We start from the raw sequence: 17,490 nt of genomic DNA on the forward strand, positions 1-17,490 counted from the left end.
TATATGAACTGATGCAAAGTGAAGTGAGGAGAACTAGGAGAACAATGTATACAAGCAAGACCACAGTTGCCAAGCAACTGTGAATGTTTTCACTACTCTGATCCACACAATGATCCAGGACAATTCCAAAGAACTCAAGATGAAAAATGCTATCCACCTCCAGAGAGAGAACTAATGAACTCTAAATGCAAAGTGAAGCACATTTTTTCTCTACTTTTCTCAGAACATGGCTAATGTGGAAATATGTTGTGCATGCCTTCATACATATAATGAATATGATATGTAAGATATACATCACACATAAGAATGGGGAGGGGTAGAAGGACAGATAATTTGGAAATTATACCAAAAACGATCATTTTAAAAATTCTGTGTTTCAATATTACAGCAATTGATGATTGAGGAAGGCAAGAATTTGAAAAATCATTTTTTCTTCAATGAAAATGAATCCTGTAACAAAGTGCAACTGGAAATGAAAACTATCTCTAAGATATGACAAACTACTGCTGCAAAGCAGTTGAATTAATCCTCAGAAAATAAGAAAATACTTTCAGAGAAACCTGGCAGCTGGAAGAATTGTTAACAATTCCTCTACATTGTGACAAACGCTTCTTTAAATTGGAAAACCATTGCTATGAAGGAAAAAATGCTTGCTATGGATGGGACAATACAAAAACTGGAGCACTGAAGATTAGAAAAAGTTAATTTTCACTGATGAAACTTATTTCACTTAAGGTCATATATCAGAACTGTTGCCATAAGAGGTACAAGTGAACTAGTAATATCTGTATCTTCATTAATCTGTAAAAAAAAAAAAAAAAATCCATCAAACATGTTTCAGGGAGTTTATTTCCAGTGAGTCTCGAAGTCTTTTACCCATGATGGGATAATGAACTCTGATATGCATACTGACAGAACAAGAGGTAGAATTTAAACTACAAAGAAAACCTATAAGCTATAATCAAATCTAGACATGGAAAAAAAGAGCTATTTATCAATGATACCCTTAACATAGAATGTTTTTTTAAAAGTGTAATTTCATGATAAATTAAGGAATGTCTGTCAAAATAGTATAAAAAAATTAGTAAAATAAGAGATTGCAGCAAAAAAGAAAGCATAACATGTCAAAAATATTTTAAAGATGTAAACAATCATGAGGTTTGTTTTACATCCCAATTAATTAAGTTACTTTAGCCCAAGTAATTCACATACCCGTGCACAGGTCATGAAAGCAGCTAGCACTTATACAGTGCTTTGAAGTATAAATATTTTATAAATATTTGTTTTATCCTCACAACAGCACTGGAAGGTAGGTATTATTATTATCTCCATTTTATAGATGAGAAAACTGAGGCAGATGTTCAGTGATTTGCCCAGAATGACAAAGCTAGTAAATGCCTGAGACAGGCTAGAATTGGGTAGACCTTCCTGACACCAGGTCTAGCACTCTATTGATTACACCACTTAGCTAACTCCATATTTCTTTATTTACTTAATCACTGGCTGCTTAGGAGTAATCTGTCTCCAAATCTCAGTTCCACTTTCTTGCATCCTTACCCCACTCACATATCACTCCAATTCTGCCTCCTCCCCCTTCCCCCCCCCCACCCCTGCTGTGCCCTCTGAAATTCCTGTTTCATAATGAACAAACTTCTTTTCGTTTTGGATCTTGTACTCCAATATTCCTTGTATCTACTTGCATTGAAGACCCAACTACCCCTAGATGACACTGCCCTCCTGGTCATTCTCTCTGGCACTAACTGTACCTATTCTCCCACACCCCCATTCACTGGTTCTAGAGAAAAAATCAGACTACTCCTTTTTCACCCCCCCATGGACACTTTCAGAGTCTTCCTTTGCAGTCACTGCTCAGCAACCCCTCCTTCTTTGAGGTGCAGTCTTATTTTTCCTCTCTGGCATTCCTGTTCTTACACTAGGGAATTTCAACATTCATTTTGGTGACCAAACATCCTCACCACCCAGTTCTTCTACCTCTTCAAATGCTATGGAATTCAAGTCTCTCCTCTCCAATCAATCCTCTACAGCTGCTAAAATGATTTTTCCTGAACGCTGATCAGACCAGATCACTAAACTACGGTGTCTCCCTAGTTGATTTAAGATCAACTATAAACTCCTCTGTTTGGCATGTAAACTTCTTCACATCTGGTCTCAGCTTATCTTTCCAGCCTCAAAGTACATGACTCTCCTTCCTGCACTCTACAGTCCAGCCAAACTGACCATTCCTCGTCCCTGGCACGCACTCTCTCTTCAGCCCCATCTCACAGAATCCCTCTCTTCCTTCAATGATGCAGCGTAAACACAACCTTCCTCATAAAGTCTTTCCTGACTGCCCTAATTTTAGTGTCTCCCTTCAAAAAATACCTCATATTGAACTATACTGTCTGCATATACTTATAGAAGGACATCCCTTCACTCTATTCTACTGCGAAAGAATGAAAACAAGGCAATGTTAGCTTCTCCAAAATTAGGCTTGCTGCACTTCTGAATTCTCAGCACCTAACACAGTGCCTGTTATGCAGCAGGTGATTAACAAATGTTTGTTGACTGAATGGGCAAGCCTGACAACAAAATCATCATATACACATTTTTAATACGAAAAAGTGAATTTTGAGTTTCAGACAACTGGTTTATAAACACATTTCTGCTATAAAAAATTTATTTGTAATGTGGAAATCATCTGTAGTACTGTATAAAATGTGATGATGCCAACATGTTTATTTTAGACATAAATCAATCACTTATTACATTTAATAAACACCAGTGACCACCTGATTGAAGGCAGAGTAGATAGAAGAAGGAACTCAGTCAAGAAGACCAAGGTTGGAAGCCCAGCTCTGATACCGATTATCTGTGTGGCCCTAGGCAAGACACCTACCTTCCCTAAACCTTGGTGTTCTCAATCATAAAAAGGAGGGGGTGGATTAGATGGGATCTGATGTTCTTGATCTAACACTCTTCACAACTCTAAATCTATGATCCTATGATGTCTCATCCCAATACGTTCCAAAGGTCAAAGAATAAAAACCAAGAGTCTAACATTCTTCCGTAAGGAGAGTAATGTTTTTTACAAACAAGAATTGGAGATCCATTTAACAAAGACAAATCTCTGCCTCTCCTTCTTCCTCTCTGCCCCTATTTTTCTCTCTCTCCCTGCATCTGTCACACACACACACACACACACACACACACACTTACTTTATGCTACATTTGGTTTCTCATTTTGCAACTGTCTGGCCTCAGCAGGTAACACCATTTTATGGAAATAAAATGCTCGCTTAAGAATTCTTCTCCCTTATGAATGAGCCTTCTAAACCTAAATTATTTTGGAAAAGGAAATAAAGTTGCTGAATGTACCTTCTCTGGGTCTCTATGTAAAATGGAGGGTAATATCTTCCACTATGTAGTACAACACAGAGGAATGCTGTAAGAATAAAACGAGATGACAGTCAGAAAGGGCTTCAAAAAAAGGCATGAAGCCTTACAAATGTTAGTAATGAGATCTATTCTGAACCTCCTGGATTTGGAAGAAAGTTTTTAGTAAACAGATATCCCAGTAAAAAACCTTCCTCTTCTACCCCACTGCCTCCAGACCTAGAAAACACAGGCTTTCAAAGCAGTACTAAGTACAAGGCAATATACACAAAATGGGGGCCTATCTATCACCTCCATCTAGTTTTTCATCTCAGACCCTGGCAGGAATATGAAACGAGAATAATCTCTGAAGAAATTTGGTCCTTATAGTAATACGAGCCCACATTAACATGAAGATTTCCAAGTGTCTCAGATAGGACTTCTTTATGACAGAATGGATCCACCAGCAAGGGATGAAGCTAATTCTTATATGAGGTAAGTAAGCATCATGCCATGATATTTAACATGTGCGGCATCCATGAGGGCACTCAATCCGCATTATCTGAGAATGATGGAAATAAGGTTGTCCCTACTTTAAACACAACAGGGGTGGATTCAGGCAGAGATTGGTTAATGATTCTGTGATCCAACATTTGGGAATATTTGTCTTTGCTTTAAGATCAATGGTAAAAAAACAAACAAACAAAAAAAGATTTACATCCTTGCTATTAAAAACAATCCTGGTTTTTGGTTTTTTAACAGAAACAAAAAAAACCCCTTTATTGTTGTTTTGACTGTCACAAGATGGGACAGCCTCTGTGCATTACAAGTTGCCTAGCAACATCTCTCAGACCTTTCTAAGCACCAGCATTCATTTCAGAGTTGCTTGAGGAGCTGAACATTAGCTTTTTTACTGTTTAACAAGGTTAAACTACCAGAAGATGGAATTTACAGTACCTTCCTATGACTGAGGGTTTACACACAATACAAAAACTCAATGCAGTGCCTCATTCTGTATCATCAAGTCTCCAGCTTTCCTTTTGGAAAGGATCATCTTTTCCACACTTTGGCACATGAAAGAAGGAAAATATCTCATGCATTATACACAACCCCATTCCCACAGGAAGAACAGCATGGTATAACATGCCACAGGCAGTCCTAACATCTGACTTCTATATTATCTCCTATGTTTCCACTGCCCTACCCCCCACTCACAGAATATCCAGGTTTATCCTCAGATGACTAAGAACGGGGTGTATGAAAAAGGAGCAGAATTCTACCAGATGTGGCATAATTTACAGAAACATTAAGACAGTAATTTAGCCATAATGTATTCCTGCTAAGAGACTCAACACTGTAGCATCAAATCTTCAAGATTTGCTTCAGAAAAGTGCTAAATGAACTGATGCAGAGCAAAGTGGGCAGAATCATGAGAACTTATTTACAATTACTTTGCAAAAACAAACAGCTCTGAAAGACTTCAGAACTCTGATGCACGCAATGGGCACCCACAAAGACTGGCTGGTCTGATGATGAAGCGCAATACATCTCCTAATATAGAAGTGATGTACTCAGAGTGCAGAATGAGACATATATTCTCAGAAAGTGGTCAATATAGGAATCTGTTTTGCTCAACTAGACAGATAGATAATAGAGATATAAAGATATATTTATTACAGGAAATAGGAGAAAAAACAGACTTTTGTTCATTGAAAAAATGTAATTTTTAAAAAAAAGGAAGTTGGTATATGTTGCTGGGAGGCAAGTAGTAAACTGAATTAGGTGATGGCTATTTTCTATTATGTGGCTAAGCTCTACACATTATTCAGTTACTCTTAGACAGTACTTGCAGTAAATACTGCAGCCCATACATTTAGAAAGGATGCAGCCAGTATACTGACAACACATTGTTACTGGAAATGTTCAAAAGGCAAGAGAAAAGAGTGAAGTTCTTAGATTATTTTTTAAAAAAAAAAGGATTTTGCTGTTACTTTTCATTAAGAAAGAAGAACAGATCCCTGGATTGGGCAGCAGCATCTCAGAACTAGAAGGCACCTTGGAAATCATTTGGTACAAGCCACACCTAAGCAATAAACAACAAATATGTGACCTTGCCATGTCATCTCTCTAAGTCTCAGTTCCTTCATCTCTAAAATGAGAATTAGACTAAGTGACCTCAAAGGTTCCTGTCAGCTCTAAATCTTAAAAAGGGGGGAAGGGGAGAAGAAATTTAAATGATAACCTTAAAAGAAAAGGCAAGTTGGATGTAACAGATTTGCAGTTTAAGGTGCAATCTTTTTATTATTAATATCATTATACTGTGTTATAGAAACACAGTTTAAGGTATAACCCTTTTCTTCTAATTATACTATGTTATAGAAATGTATTTTATCCCATAAATTTAAAAATAAAATAAATTACAATTTAAAAAGCTCTAAATCCTATGGTTCTACATAATTTCAACCCCCAACACAACCTATTTTTGTACTTTGAGAGGCAATGTGACATGATGGACACGGAGACAGTGAAATATGGATTACTATAAATCCTCCTCCCTCTCTACCCTGCCCCTTTTGACACACACACAGACTACATGACCCTGGACTTCTACACTTCTCAGCGCTCCCATGCAACTTTTTAAGACTTTAAATTGCACAGCAGCACCTATCAGTGATAGTAAACGAACTTCCTCATCGGGAATTCCCTATATCAATGAAATTATTTGGCTGCAAAAAAAATAACAACATCCTCCTTGCAACACAATATTGCTACAGGAAGTAAATACACCTATACAGTCATGTGAAAACACACTCCAGACAGCAGCTGCATTGGAGCTCGTTATACCAATAAAATCACGTTATTATAATTAATTCATTATAATGCATACAATGACAGGAAGCTCTAGTTTGAACTTAACAGTACTATCTATTAATCTAGCTTATATTAAAGATGTTTTACAGGCGATAAAGGCAGAACCTACCCTCCTCTGTGATGGAGTTGGTTATGTATGGAGATCTTATATGGAAGTGCCCTTTCACCCAGGTTTTCCAAATTTCTCACTATTGCGCCTTTATCCATTAGGGCTTGTATGGTGCGCTTCAGGGCAGTGGCCGTCTCTTGCTGTTAAGTTTTAGAAGGAAAGAGAAACACGGTTTACTGATTCAATCAGAAGTAACACCAGAAACTACTTAAACACTGACATACTCATCCCAATAGATTCATATACCAATGCACATACCTCCCAATGTAACAACACAAGGCTTTGAGTTATGTTAAAATAAAATGACTCAGAATATGAAGAAACTGTTCTCAAATCTCCCTAATGCAATTCGTATATATATGTTATCAAAGAAAAATGATTCATCTGAACATTTGAAATCTTTCTTTCCACAAATCCTAATGAAAAACTGCTAATGTGTTCAGCAAATATGTTGAGTTCTGAGACGTGTAATAAGAACAAAAAGATTATTTTTTATTATATGTTTTAACAAACTGGCAACTTTTAAAAATGCCCACATAATGTATCATTTTTGATAGATCATGGTGTAATTCCAAATTTATTACTTTTATAACAGAAAACATGCATATTATATATATATGTATATTTGTGTATATATACATATGTTTATGTGTATGTATATATATATACATATATACACACACACATACATATACATATGTATATCAGGGATGATTAGATTAATAAGACAATAATTTTGGTTGACCATACCCCTTGGATTGGTAGCCATACCATACATTTTGGTTTTAGTTTTGTCTAACTATTTCTCTATGGCAATTCTAACTGAAGCATTTTTAGCCAGAAACTTGAATATTCTTTGTAAAATACTAGGATTTTAAAAAAAAACTTTCATTTTTATCTAGATCTATCTATAATCCTATGATCTCATATGAAAAAGGAGAAATAAGATACTAAATAGCACTAAGAATAAGGAAAAGATCAAAACATATTTTCTTGTTTTATTTGCTAAATATAAAGGTTAATTCAAGGATTACTGCACTTGCATGGCACAATTGGTATCTTGAGATTTCAGGTTACCCAAACAGTATAAACAGAAAACCCTTGTAAAGAGATTTTTAAAAATATATATATTAGGGCAACTCATTACGCTTAGACCAAAAAAAATGAAAAGAAAAAAACAGTGTAAGATTTATGACAACTTTGAAATGTTAAACAGGCACACCATATGGTCAACGCCAAGATGGTAGATAATGACCTGCCAATTAAAAGGGAAGAAAAAGAACTGATAAAAAGAATGTGTTGTTGAAAAACAAACACTCAAAATATGCTACAAGAGCAATGTCCTATGTACAGAGAGAAAACTCACATTTATGTAAGGCAATCCTATACAGTAGATAGCACAAGTACTATTACTTCCATTTTATAAAGGAACTGAGCCTTGAGAAGTGAAATGATCTAATAGAAAAGCCAGAAAATTGCTCGAGCCAATATTTGAGCCTATTAAAGTCTAGTGCAAAGTTCTACTATACCTCAATAACTTTCATTAAAATTATTTTGATTGAATCTGGAGAGCAATTTGGAGCTATACCCAAAGGGCTAGAAAACTGAGTATACCCTTTGATCCTGCAATACCATTACTAGGTCTATAGCCCAAAGAGATTTTTTTTAAAAAGGACAGGGGAAGGGCCTACTTGTACAAAAACATCTATAACAGCTCTTTTTGTAGTTGCTAAGAATTAGAAATAGAGGGGATGCCCATCAATTTAGAAGTGGCTGAACAAATTATAGTTGGTATATGGATTGATTGTGATGGAATACTACCATGCTCTCTTAACAAGCAGGATGATTTCAGAAAAACCTACAAAGACTTACAGGAACTGATGCAAAGTGAAGTGAACAGAAGGAGGAAAACATTGTACATGGTAACAGTAATACTGTATGATGAAGAACTATGAATGACTTAGCTATTCTCAGCAATACGATGATCCAAGACAATCCCAAAGAACTCATGATAAAACATGCTATCCACCTCCAGAGAAAGAACTGATATTATTTGAATACAGACTGAAGCATACTCTTGTTCTCTTTCTTTCTTTCATTCTTTTTTTTTTTGAGTCTTCTCGTACAAAATGAGAAATGTTTTACATGATTGAATATAACCTATACTGGATTACTTACTGTCTTAGGATGGCATGAGGGTGGGAGGGGAAGGAAGGAAGGAAGGATAGAATTTGGAGCTCAAAACTTAAAAAAAAAAAAAAACCCAAATGTTAAAAATTGTTTTTAACATGTAAGTGGGGGGAAAATAAAATATTATTAACACGTTTTAAAACTTATTTAGGTTGACAGTCTTGGGGCTAACAATTTCTTTGCAATCAAACCATAAGAGGATTGGTTGAAAGAACTGGCAATATTTAGCATAGAAGACTGGGGCAAGAGGGAATGAGGAATATGATAGCTAACTTTAAGAATGTGAGATGTAAGACTAAGAATAATAGATATAAATTGTACAGAGGCATTTTTAGGCTTGATTTAAGCTCACAATGAAAGCTAGCCAAAAACGGAATCAGATACTTCGGGTGGTAGTGGGGTCCCTGCACTGGAATTTTTCAATCAAAGGCTGACTAATCACTTGTCAGGCATGTCTTAAGAGGGGATTCTTGCTCAGATAGGGATCAAAATAAATGGTGCCTCAGATTCCATGACCATATTCTTCACTAGTTTATTGTTTTGGGAGTGCAATAGAGCATGTCGGCAACTAAGGAAAAATCCATTTACATGGTGGTACCTGACAAGATATATGAAAGGGGCAGGTTGTGTGGAAGAAATGAATTGGCATTTCCTCATTTCCCACCTGGCTGCACCTGTCTGGCCTTTCTCTGAACTTGCCCTCACTTTTGGCATTTCCCCACCCACCCCCTGCCCCTTTTCAGCCTCCTCACATGTGCTGTCTTCTTCCATTGCAATGTAAGGTCCCTGAGAGCAAAGGGCTTTCTTCTTTTCAATCTGTATCCATAGCACTTAGCACAGGGCCTGGCATACTGTAGGCACTTAATAAATGTTGACTGATTATAGACTACTGAATTGGACTGCGAATTCCTGACACCATGCCTCCATAAATACATAATTTTGTGCATCAACCCATTCTGGCTAATTCTTCAAAGTTTTAAATTGCCAAATTTGGCAACAATCTAGAACACACCACCAACCACCAGTCTCTTAAACATCTCATTGGCTATACATCTCCATGTAACAACACTACATAGGGTTTTGAGATCCAAAGAAGTTGCTTATGGAAGAAAAGGATTATGTAGTGAAAAAGAATTTCAGCTCCCATATTTAATTACTTATGAAAGCTTGGGCAAGTAAATAGACTTTACTTCTCTCATCTATGAAAATGAGGAATTGCAGTAGTTGACTTTTAAGATCCATTCAAGCTCTAAATCTATGATCTTACAATCCTAATACTTCTATTTGCCATTATCTAGGCCACAGTTCTTAACCTGGAGTCTGTTTTTTTTTCTTTAATAATAACTGTATTTCAGTTATTCAGTTACATATTTCACTTTATTAATTTAAAAGCATTGTTCTGAAAAGGGATTCACAGGCTTCACCAGAATGTCAAAGGGGTTCATGACACAAAAAAGATTAAACTCCCTGGTCTATACTTCTAGGGCTGTATCCTAAAGAGATCATAAAAATGGGAAAAGGACTCACATGTAGAAAAATATTTGTAGCAGCTCTTTTTGTGGCGGCCAAGAACTGGAAACCGAGGGAATGCCCATCAATTGGGGAATGACTGAACAAGGTGCTCTATTTTTGTGCTCTATGAAATGATGAGCAGGTAGACCAGGAAAACCTGGAAAAACTTATCTGAACTGATGCTGAGTGAAGTGAGTAGAACCAGGAGAACATTATACATAGTAACAGCCACAGATGACTGACTTAGACAGACATAGTTCTTCTCTGCAATGCAAGGACCTAAAACAACACCAAAAGATTCATGATGGAAAATGTCATCCACATCCAGAGAAAGAAACATGGATTCTGAGTGCAGGTCAAAGCATACTCTTTGCTCTCTTTTTAAAAATTTTTTTCGTTTTGTTTCTTCTTTCTCATGGTTCCTCCCACTTGTTCTAATTCTTCTATACAACACAACTAATGTGAAAATATGTTTTAAAAAACCCAATAATATCAAAAGTCAGAAAAGGTGTGGGTTTTGGAGAAAGGATAAATAATGAAATCTCTACTGAATATCACAACTCATTTATTTCTGCTCATCCTGTAAGATTCTAATAGGGTTCATCTTTTAACATTGATTGTTTTCCAGAAATAAGCAATAAATAACTTACGTAAGTTTAAAAAAAAAACAAACCCTGGTCTAGATATCACCCTAGAACGTTTACTCATATTTTCCTTAGCTGATATCTAATGAGGGTGCAAATTCCTGCCTCATAGTTTTCTGATTCCTGTGATTCAGAATCTTGCCACTGTTGTATATTCATATATTCCTCACTTATATCAAGGAAACTTCTAGCCTCACTCAACAGCCTTTCATATTTCCAGGCTCATTCCACCTGTCTAGATGCTTATAGTCACCCACTGGTTCCTAGCTTATTCCTCCTTTTTTCTCAGTAAGTTCAGTATCTGTTTCCCAGTGTTCTTTTCATCTCAACTCCCATCTCATAGGAGCTAAAATACTCATTGTAAAGATGAGAAAACTAAGGCCCATGAAGGTTAAGTGATTTGCCCAAGGTCACAGCTGGGATTCAGACCCTAGACTCAAATCCCCAAAGTTCTCACTCCAAATCAAACACTCCTTTCACTATGTCTTACTGCCTATCAGGGTGGTAAAATGCAACTTGGGATTTGAACCTGATCATCTCTAAGATCTCTGTGTAACAGAATTTCCCAGTTCTAAGGTCCTATCTATCTCTAAATCTATGCTCCTATACCTTATAAGGTACCCAAAAAAAGGAGAGGAGGGGGAAGGGATTTAACAACTGCTTTTCTTGGAATTTTTTTTAATGCCCACTTCGGCATCAGGCACTACTTAAGAATTTGGATGACAGATTAAAGAAAGCAGCCAATTAGAGTGTCAACTCACTTGAGAATTAAAGAATAGGGGAAAAAAAGATGCTTGCCCAATTGGAGAAGCAATAATTAGCCAAGGAGAATAAGCCTCAGTTGGGACGTGACAAAAAAAGTTTATGGAAGAAATAAAGATAAGCAATCATGTCTGAACATGTGTTTGAGTATCTGAAAAGGCATTATGCTCTCTGTCTTAAGTGCTGCTAAGTATCTAAGAAGGTACCCAACCTGCAGATCCTTTTTGAATGGCAGCAGCAGAGAGCTTTGTCTGAGCTGAACTTTCTATATGGGCATGGAATGCTGTATATTCACTCTACACGATTGCTTTGTCAAGTCAGTTTTGCTTAACTGTTTTTCTTTGTTATGAGGAATGGTTTCAAATAGGAGGAGTGTATTGGGAAATGACATAAAAAAAGGGAGCAATAAAACTTAAAAAAAAACACCGCAATGCTCTGCTATAGTTAGGGGATTATTTACCCCACAATGGAAATACCAACTAAACTGGTAGATATTATACACACACACACACACACACACACACACACACACACACAGAGTAATATGTACAATATATTGAGGAAAAGGTTAATACAGCAAAGAGGGTTTTTATTAGAGCCTTTTTATTGTATACTTTGAAAATCTAAGAAATCCTTTTTAAAAAAAAAATCACCTTTTTTAAAAAAAAAGAATAAAGACGGACTATACAGTTGATTGATAGGTCAGATTTCTGAAGTGGCCATTTCATTTTCTTAAACAGAGGCCAAAGTAATATTAACTGAAATAGGATAAATCATTTCTACAATCCTGAATAAAAATAATTTTGTAAAAACTCCTCTAAATACTTCCCCAGGAATCATTTTCTTCTTTTTGGCATAAAGAGTTGTAACTTTTAATATAGTTACCACTGAAGCAAAGAGAGAAGAATTATATAAACAACCTCTTCAATTATTATTTAAGCTCTGATACTGAGCATCTTCAGTGTTAAATCCTAAAACTAGAGATACCTCCCTTCTTACTTCATCTTATTTTCAAAACAAAGATTTTAGGTTTGAAATGGAAGAGATCTTACTTATCCTCTCATTTTATAAATGAAGAAATAGACTCATAAAGGTGAAAACTTGCCCAAGGTCGCACAGGGTAGTATATAGCAGAAAAGGGTTTCACACTCATGTCCTGACATCAAATCTAGTACTAAACTTCCCCGGTGCCACTGTTTTAAATAGTGTGTATGTGTGTGGGGAAGAGGAGACAACACATAGTATCGAACTATCAAATGCCCGATTTTCTTGACATTACTTCTAATGATAGTGCATGAAACAGAGGTAAAGATGGTGTACCCTTTCTCCAAGTTGGCAATGCTGCATACATTTGGAAAGAATCTGTAACTGCCTTCCAGCGAAAGTATCCATTACTGCCAGTGTTAGCACTGCTCCAAGCTAGGAATAATTTGCCCTATAATCTTAGCAAATACTCCAGATGTTCTCTTCTATTTCCTATTGATTTTACTGCTTCCACCCTTGGTTCTGATTTGTCTCCATTCTAATATCTCAATCCAATTTATGAATTACTGTATCTGCCCACTTTCAGATTATTTTGGACACAGACAAGCTCCTAGATCCCATCTCTCCCTCAATTATCTGTCAATAGGTACCTGTGTGCCATTGATACGATGCATCTGATACCTTAGAAAATTCAACATTGTCCCTGCCACTAGATAGGATGAAGTTGGATAAGACAACTTCCCCAACCCTTCCAATACTTCAAATGGCCAAAAGTAATGTCATGATGACATCTCTAATTTGTAAACACTTAAGAACAGGAACTATATCCTACATCTCATCTTTCCATCCCAAGCGACGTCATTGTATAACCAGGAAAGAAAGAATAAAGGAAAACCAATGAACAACCCACTGTGATGTTAGGTTTCCACAAGACGGTGCAGTTTCAAGGCAGTATAAGATAATAAGCACAACTGACCTATCAGTTTTCAGGGGAAGAAGCTAATCTAACCACAAAGTTCTTGATAAAGGGGGCCAGGCTCAAAACTAGCCTAAACTGGCTTTGGTCAGAGACCTGGAGAAAACTTTTCTTCACTGAGCTTGTTTAATGAGTTCACTGCATATGAACTCCACCCCATGGGTGGAGATGACTGCCATTTTTGAGCACAGATGCATGATGAGGGAGGGGGAACATATGGGAACATATCAAGGGGCAACATGGGATGGTTGGTTCAGGAAGACTGTAACCAGTCGGGGTTCGGACCAATCTGGGCTCTGGAAGGAAGTGATACAACAGACTCATGGTAAAAAGCTTGCTTTTGCTTCTGTATCAGTGCACTTCACTCATGGAAGGGGATGTGCCTGATTCTTGCAAGAACCATAATAAAATATTCTTCTTTCACTCTGGACTTTAGTTGTGTTATCAGGCCCAGGTATGAGCCTTGCTCTAGATGGGGAGGGGGGTCAGGGAGGACTCTATTTATATCACCATCTATTCAGCTAGTAGCCACACAACATAAAATAAGAAATAAGATATAAAGGTATGGATGGATTGTGATATGTACCGCTAGAGAGAATATCCACTTAGAAAAAATTCATGTATCCACTGAAGTATCAAAGTAGTAATCCTTCAATGTGCCTAGCACAAAGCCTTGTATAAAAATAAGGACTTCAAAAATGCTCACTGAATTACTGAAACAAATTGTTGAATTGCTTAATGCCTATAGGTTGGAGGACCTCATTTGGATAAGAGTTTAGAAAGGAATTTTGGCAACCACCATAAAAGCTTTATTCTCTTGTATTATCCCTCAGTATTAAATTACCTTAACAAAAATATATAAAAATTTATATCGTGATCCCAGCAGGTTACAAGCAGGTGATGTTACTGCACTCACTAGAAATAACAACAACGATCTAGGCACAGTACCATTCTAGGACCTTTCCAAATGCAGCAAATCCCTTTACTGGTAGATTTCCACTTATGTCCTCCCCCTCAAATATACATAAGACAGGGGAAGAAAAAAGGAAAGGAAAAGGAGAAGATTGGCAGGAGGCCTGGTTACTATGACAGCAAGTAAATTAAATGCCAGAGCAAGTGAAACTGATAGATGGAAGGAAAAAACAGGTAAATATCAAAAAAAATAAAAAATAAAAAGCCACCTTTCTGACTCATCTCTCTCATCTAATTTTGCTTCCTGTCTCTTTGCAGCCCTACCCCTCAAATTTCAACCCCCTCATCCCCACATCTTCCTATGGGAGAGGGGAAATATAAGGAATTGTTCTTCTTGGTAGAGATTAACCACAATAAGATTTTGATGACAGAATTGGCAATACAGACAAAAGGTTTAAAAGAAAATCGACCTTGGTGAATCTCAATGAAAATTCAAAATCTGACTACAAGCAGCAAAAGTAAGTTGTTGGAAGGACAGGAAAATGGGGTTGAAAGACATAGGTCGATGAGAGTAAAAGACCTACTTCAGTGAGATGTTTAGATTTGATTTTTTGTAGTAAAAAAGATCAAGGGGGCACACCTCTACCTCTCCTGGTAGTGACAAGATACAGACCAGAGAAGACTCTTGATATGTTGATTTCTACCCTGCAAAAGTCTACCTAAGGGATACTAGAAACTCTCAGAATTAAGAGATCTATATGGATAGAAGCAGAATAGAACTGTTGCAATGTTTTCATCTGATTGGAGCAGATCAAAGGCTCACACAGAAGGTACTAAACTTTCTAGATTTCCCTTCTCAGGGTTCATCTAATATTACTTTGTATATACTCATCTGCATCTGTATAGCATTTACCAGTAGAAGGCATGCAACTCTGCCTGGCAGTTTGTTGAACATAGTAAGCACTCAATGTCTGTTGAGTTGTTCTGAGCTCCTTAAATAGAAGGAGAGTATCTACACACATTCTATACTTGACATTACATTTCCATACATCTAGTGATCATTTCACATGTGCTGGTTGAATAAATAACAGAAACATAGATAAACTGAATGCCAACTTGGGTCTAATCTCCAACACTCAAAAGCCATCAGTTACCTCCATTAATAGAAAAAGAAAGGGCTGGGAGAAGTCATGGGTATAAATCGGTAATTGTATTCAATTAGAAAACTAGAACATAGCATACCCAAGACAACATTGGGTTTAGTCAAGGGACCTGGACACTAATCAATGTTAGACAAGTCATTGAATCTCTCGGGGCCCAGCTTCCTCATCTGGGAAGTGAGGGAGTTGGAGAAGCTCTTTCCACCTATACATGCTATGCTACAGAAAAAAACAGAATTTTGCTATGCAAAAAAAAAAAAAGAAAAAGAAGGGGTGGGACCAGTAATATATTGGGAATGAGAAGGCAAGAATGGAGGGAAGGGCACATTAAGAGGCTCACAGATTCAGCTTGGGTTATCTGAGCTCAAATAGAGCCATTCAATGTAGTGAAGGAATTTATGAATTTCTTAGTCTATACTACCATTAGCATCTATGACTTGAAATGAATTGGGAGTCAACCAGGATCATCTAATAGCAAGAAACGTGGGAGGAAAATTACAGAGGGATAAGGGAGCTCTGGGAATAAATGAACAGAAGAAAATACAGGTTGAGAATTATATTGCATTTATGTTACATAATCTCAAACAGGCTCTCACTGCAGCAAAATAATGTTCTCACAATTCCCTAAGCAATTCACTATCCCCCTCATCACAGAGGCTATTCCAAACCTTCATATCCCTCTTCAAGCTTCCCAAGTCACATCCTCTCAGCTGAAGATATTACCTCATATCTCATTGGAAGAAACAGACTATTCTCCAAGAAAATTAATCTTCTTCTAATCACGTCTTTAAGCATCTTACTTCATCATTCACTTTCACAAGAAGTACCTTAAGTTCTCTCAGTTATGCAGGAAGCCTATCCAAGTCCTTGTTAATCTCTGTGCCTTCCCTTATCTTCAACTGATCCTATACATTTGTTTGTACATAGTTCCTTGCATGTTGTGTTCCCTCCTAAACTAAGAGTTCCATGAGAATAGAGACTGTTTTATTTATTTATTTTTTTTTTACCTTTCTTTGGATCCTATGCACTTAGCACAGTGCCTGACTCAAACTAGGAACTTAAATGCTACTTGATTATATGCTCCTCCTTTCGAAGGCTAATACTTCTACAATACCCTTGATCTCATCCCAATCTGTCTTCTCCCATAGATTTTCTCTTCTATAATCCCTCCCTCTGTCAATTTCAATCCCTGGGTATTGGCTTCCCTGTAACCTACAGACCCATGTCACTTGACTGACCACCCCTATCTCTGCTGCCCTTTGTGACTAACCCATTTGAGAATGCCACCTGCACTTCTGCTCCTCTTTGCTAAACTCTCAGTCTGGCTTTTGGCTTAAAACTGCTCTCTCCAAAGTTACCAATCATTTCTCCATTGCCAAGTTTAATGCCCTTTTCTTAATCCTTGCACCTGACCTGTCCCTTGTGGGTATTTTTTCTCCACTCTCTCCTGGTTCTCATCCTGTCTATCTGACTGCTCCTTCTCCACTGTATCTTCATTAAGGTGGCACCCACATCTTTATCATCATCCTCTTTCCTCTTCCTCCCCCCTCTTGCTTCCATCACAAACACATCCATGTTTCCCTCATTCTTGAAAACTCTCACTTGATCTAACCATCCCCAATAATTATTGTGCTATATCTGTTTCCCTCTATATATATTAAACTCCAAGAGAAAGTCATCTACAACTCAGTGCCTCCACTCTGGCTCCTCTCTCTAAACCCTCTGGCAGCAGCCTGGCTTTTGGCCTCATCATTCCAGTAAAAGTTCTCTCTTCAGGGTTACCCAATGCCCAATCTGATGGTTTTTTTCAATCCTTATCCTTCTTGACCTCCCTATAGACTGCCACTTTCAGTCATCTTCCAGATAATCCACCTTCTACGTTTTATGACGCTGAGCTTAGCACAGTGACTGATACATAGCAGTCATTTAATAAATCTTCCTATGAAGCACTTTAAAAGTCATCTGGGTAAGCTGAGATGCAACTATAATTTCTACAGT

General features: G+C 37.1%; 1 protein-coding gene across 1 annotated transcript in view; it reads right to left on the reverse strand.

Moving 5' to 3' along the window:
- Positions 1-17,490, reverse strand: part of MRPS6 (mitochondrial ribosomal protein S6) — a 90,501-nt gene that overhangs the window by 13,124 nt on the left and 59,887 nt on the right. Inside the window, exon 3 of the mRNA XM_072615774.1 lies at positions 6,353-6,492. Coding sequence (XP_072471875.1) covers positions 6,353-6,492 — 140 coding nt within the window. The remainder of the gene's footprint in view (positions 1-6,352; positions 6,493-17,490) is intronic.

Source organism: Notamacropus eugenii, chromosome 5, assembly GCF_028372415.1.
Source record: "Notamacropus eugenii isolate mMacEug1 chromosome 5, mMacEug1.pri_v2, whole genome shotgun sequence".
NCBI classification, from domain to species: domain Eukaryota; kingdom Metazoa; phylum Chordata; class Mammalia; order Diprotodontia; family Macropodidae; genus Notamacropus; species Notamacropus eugenii.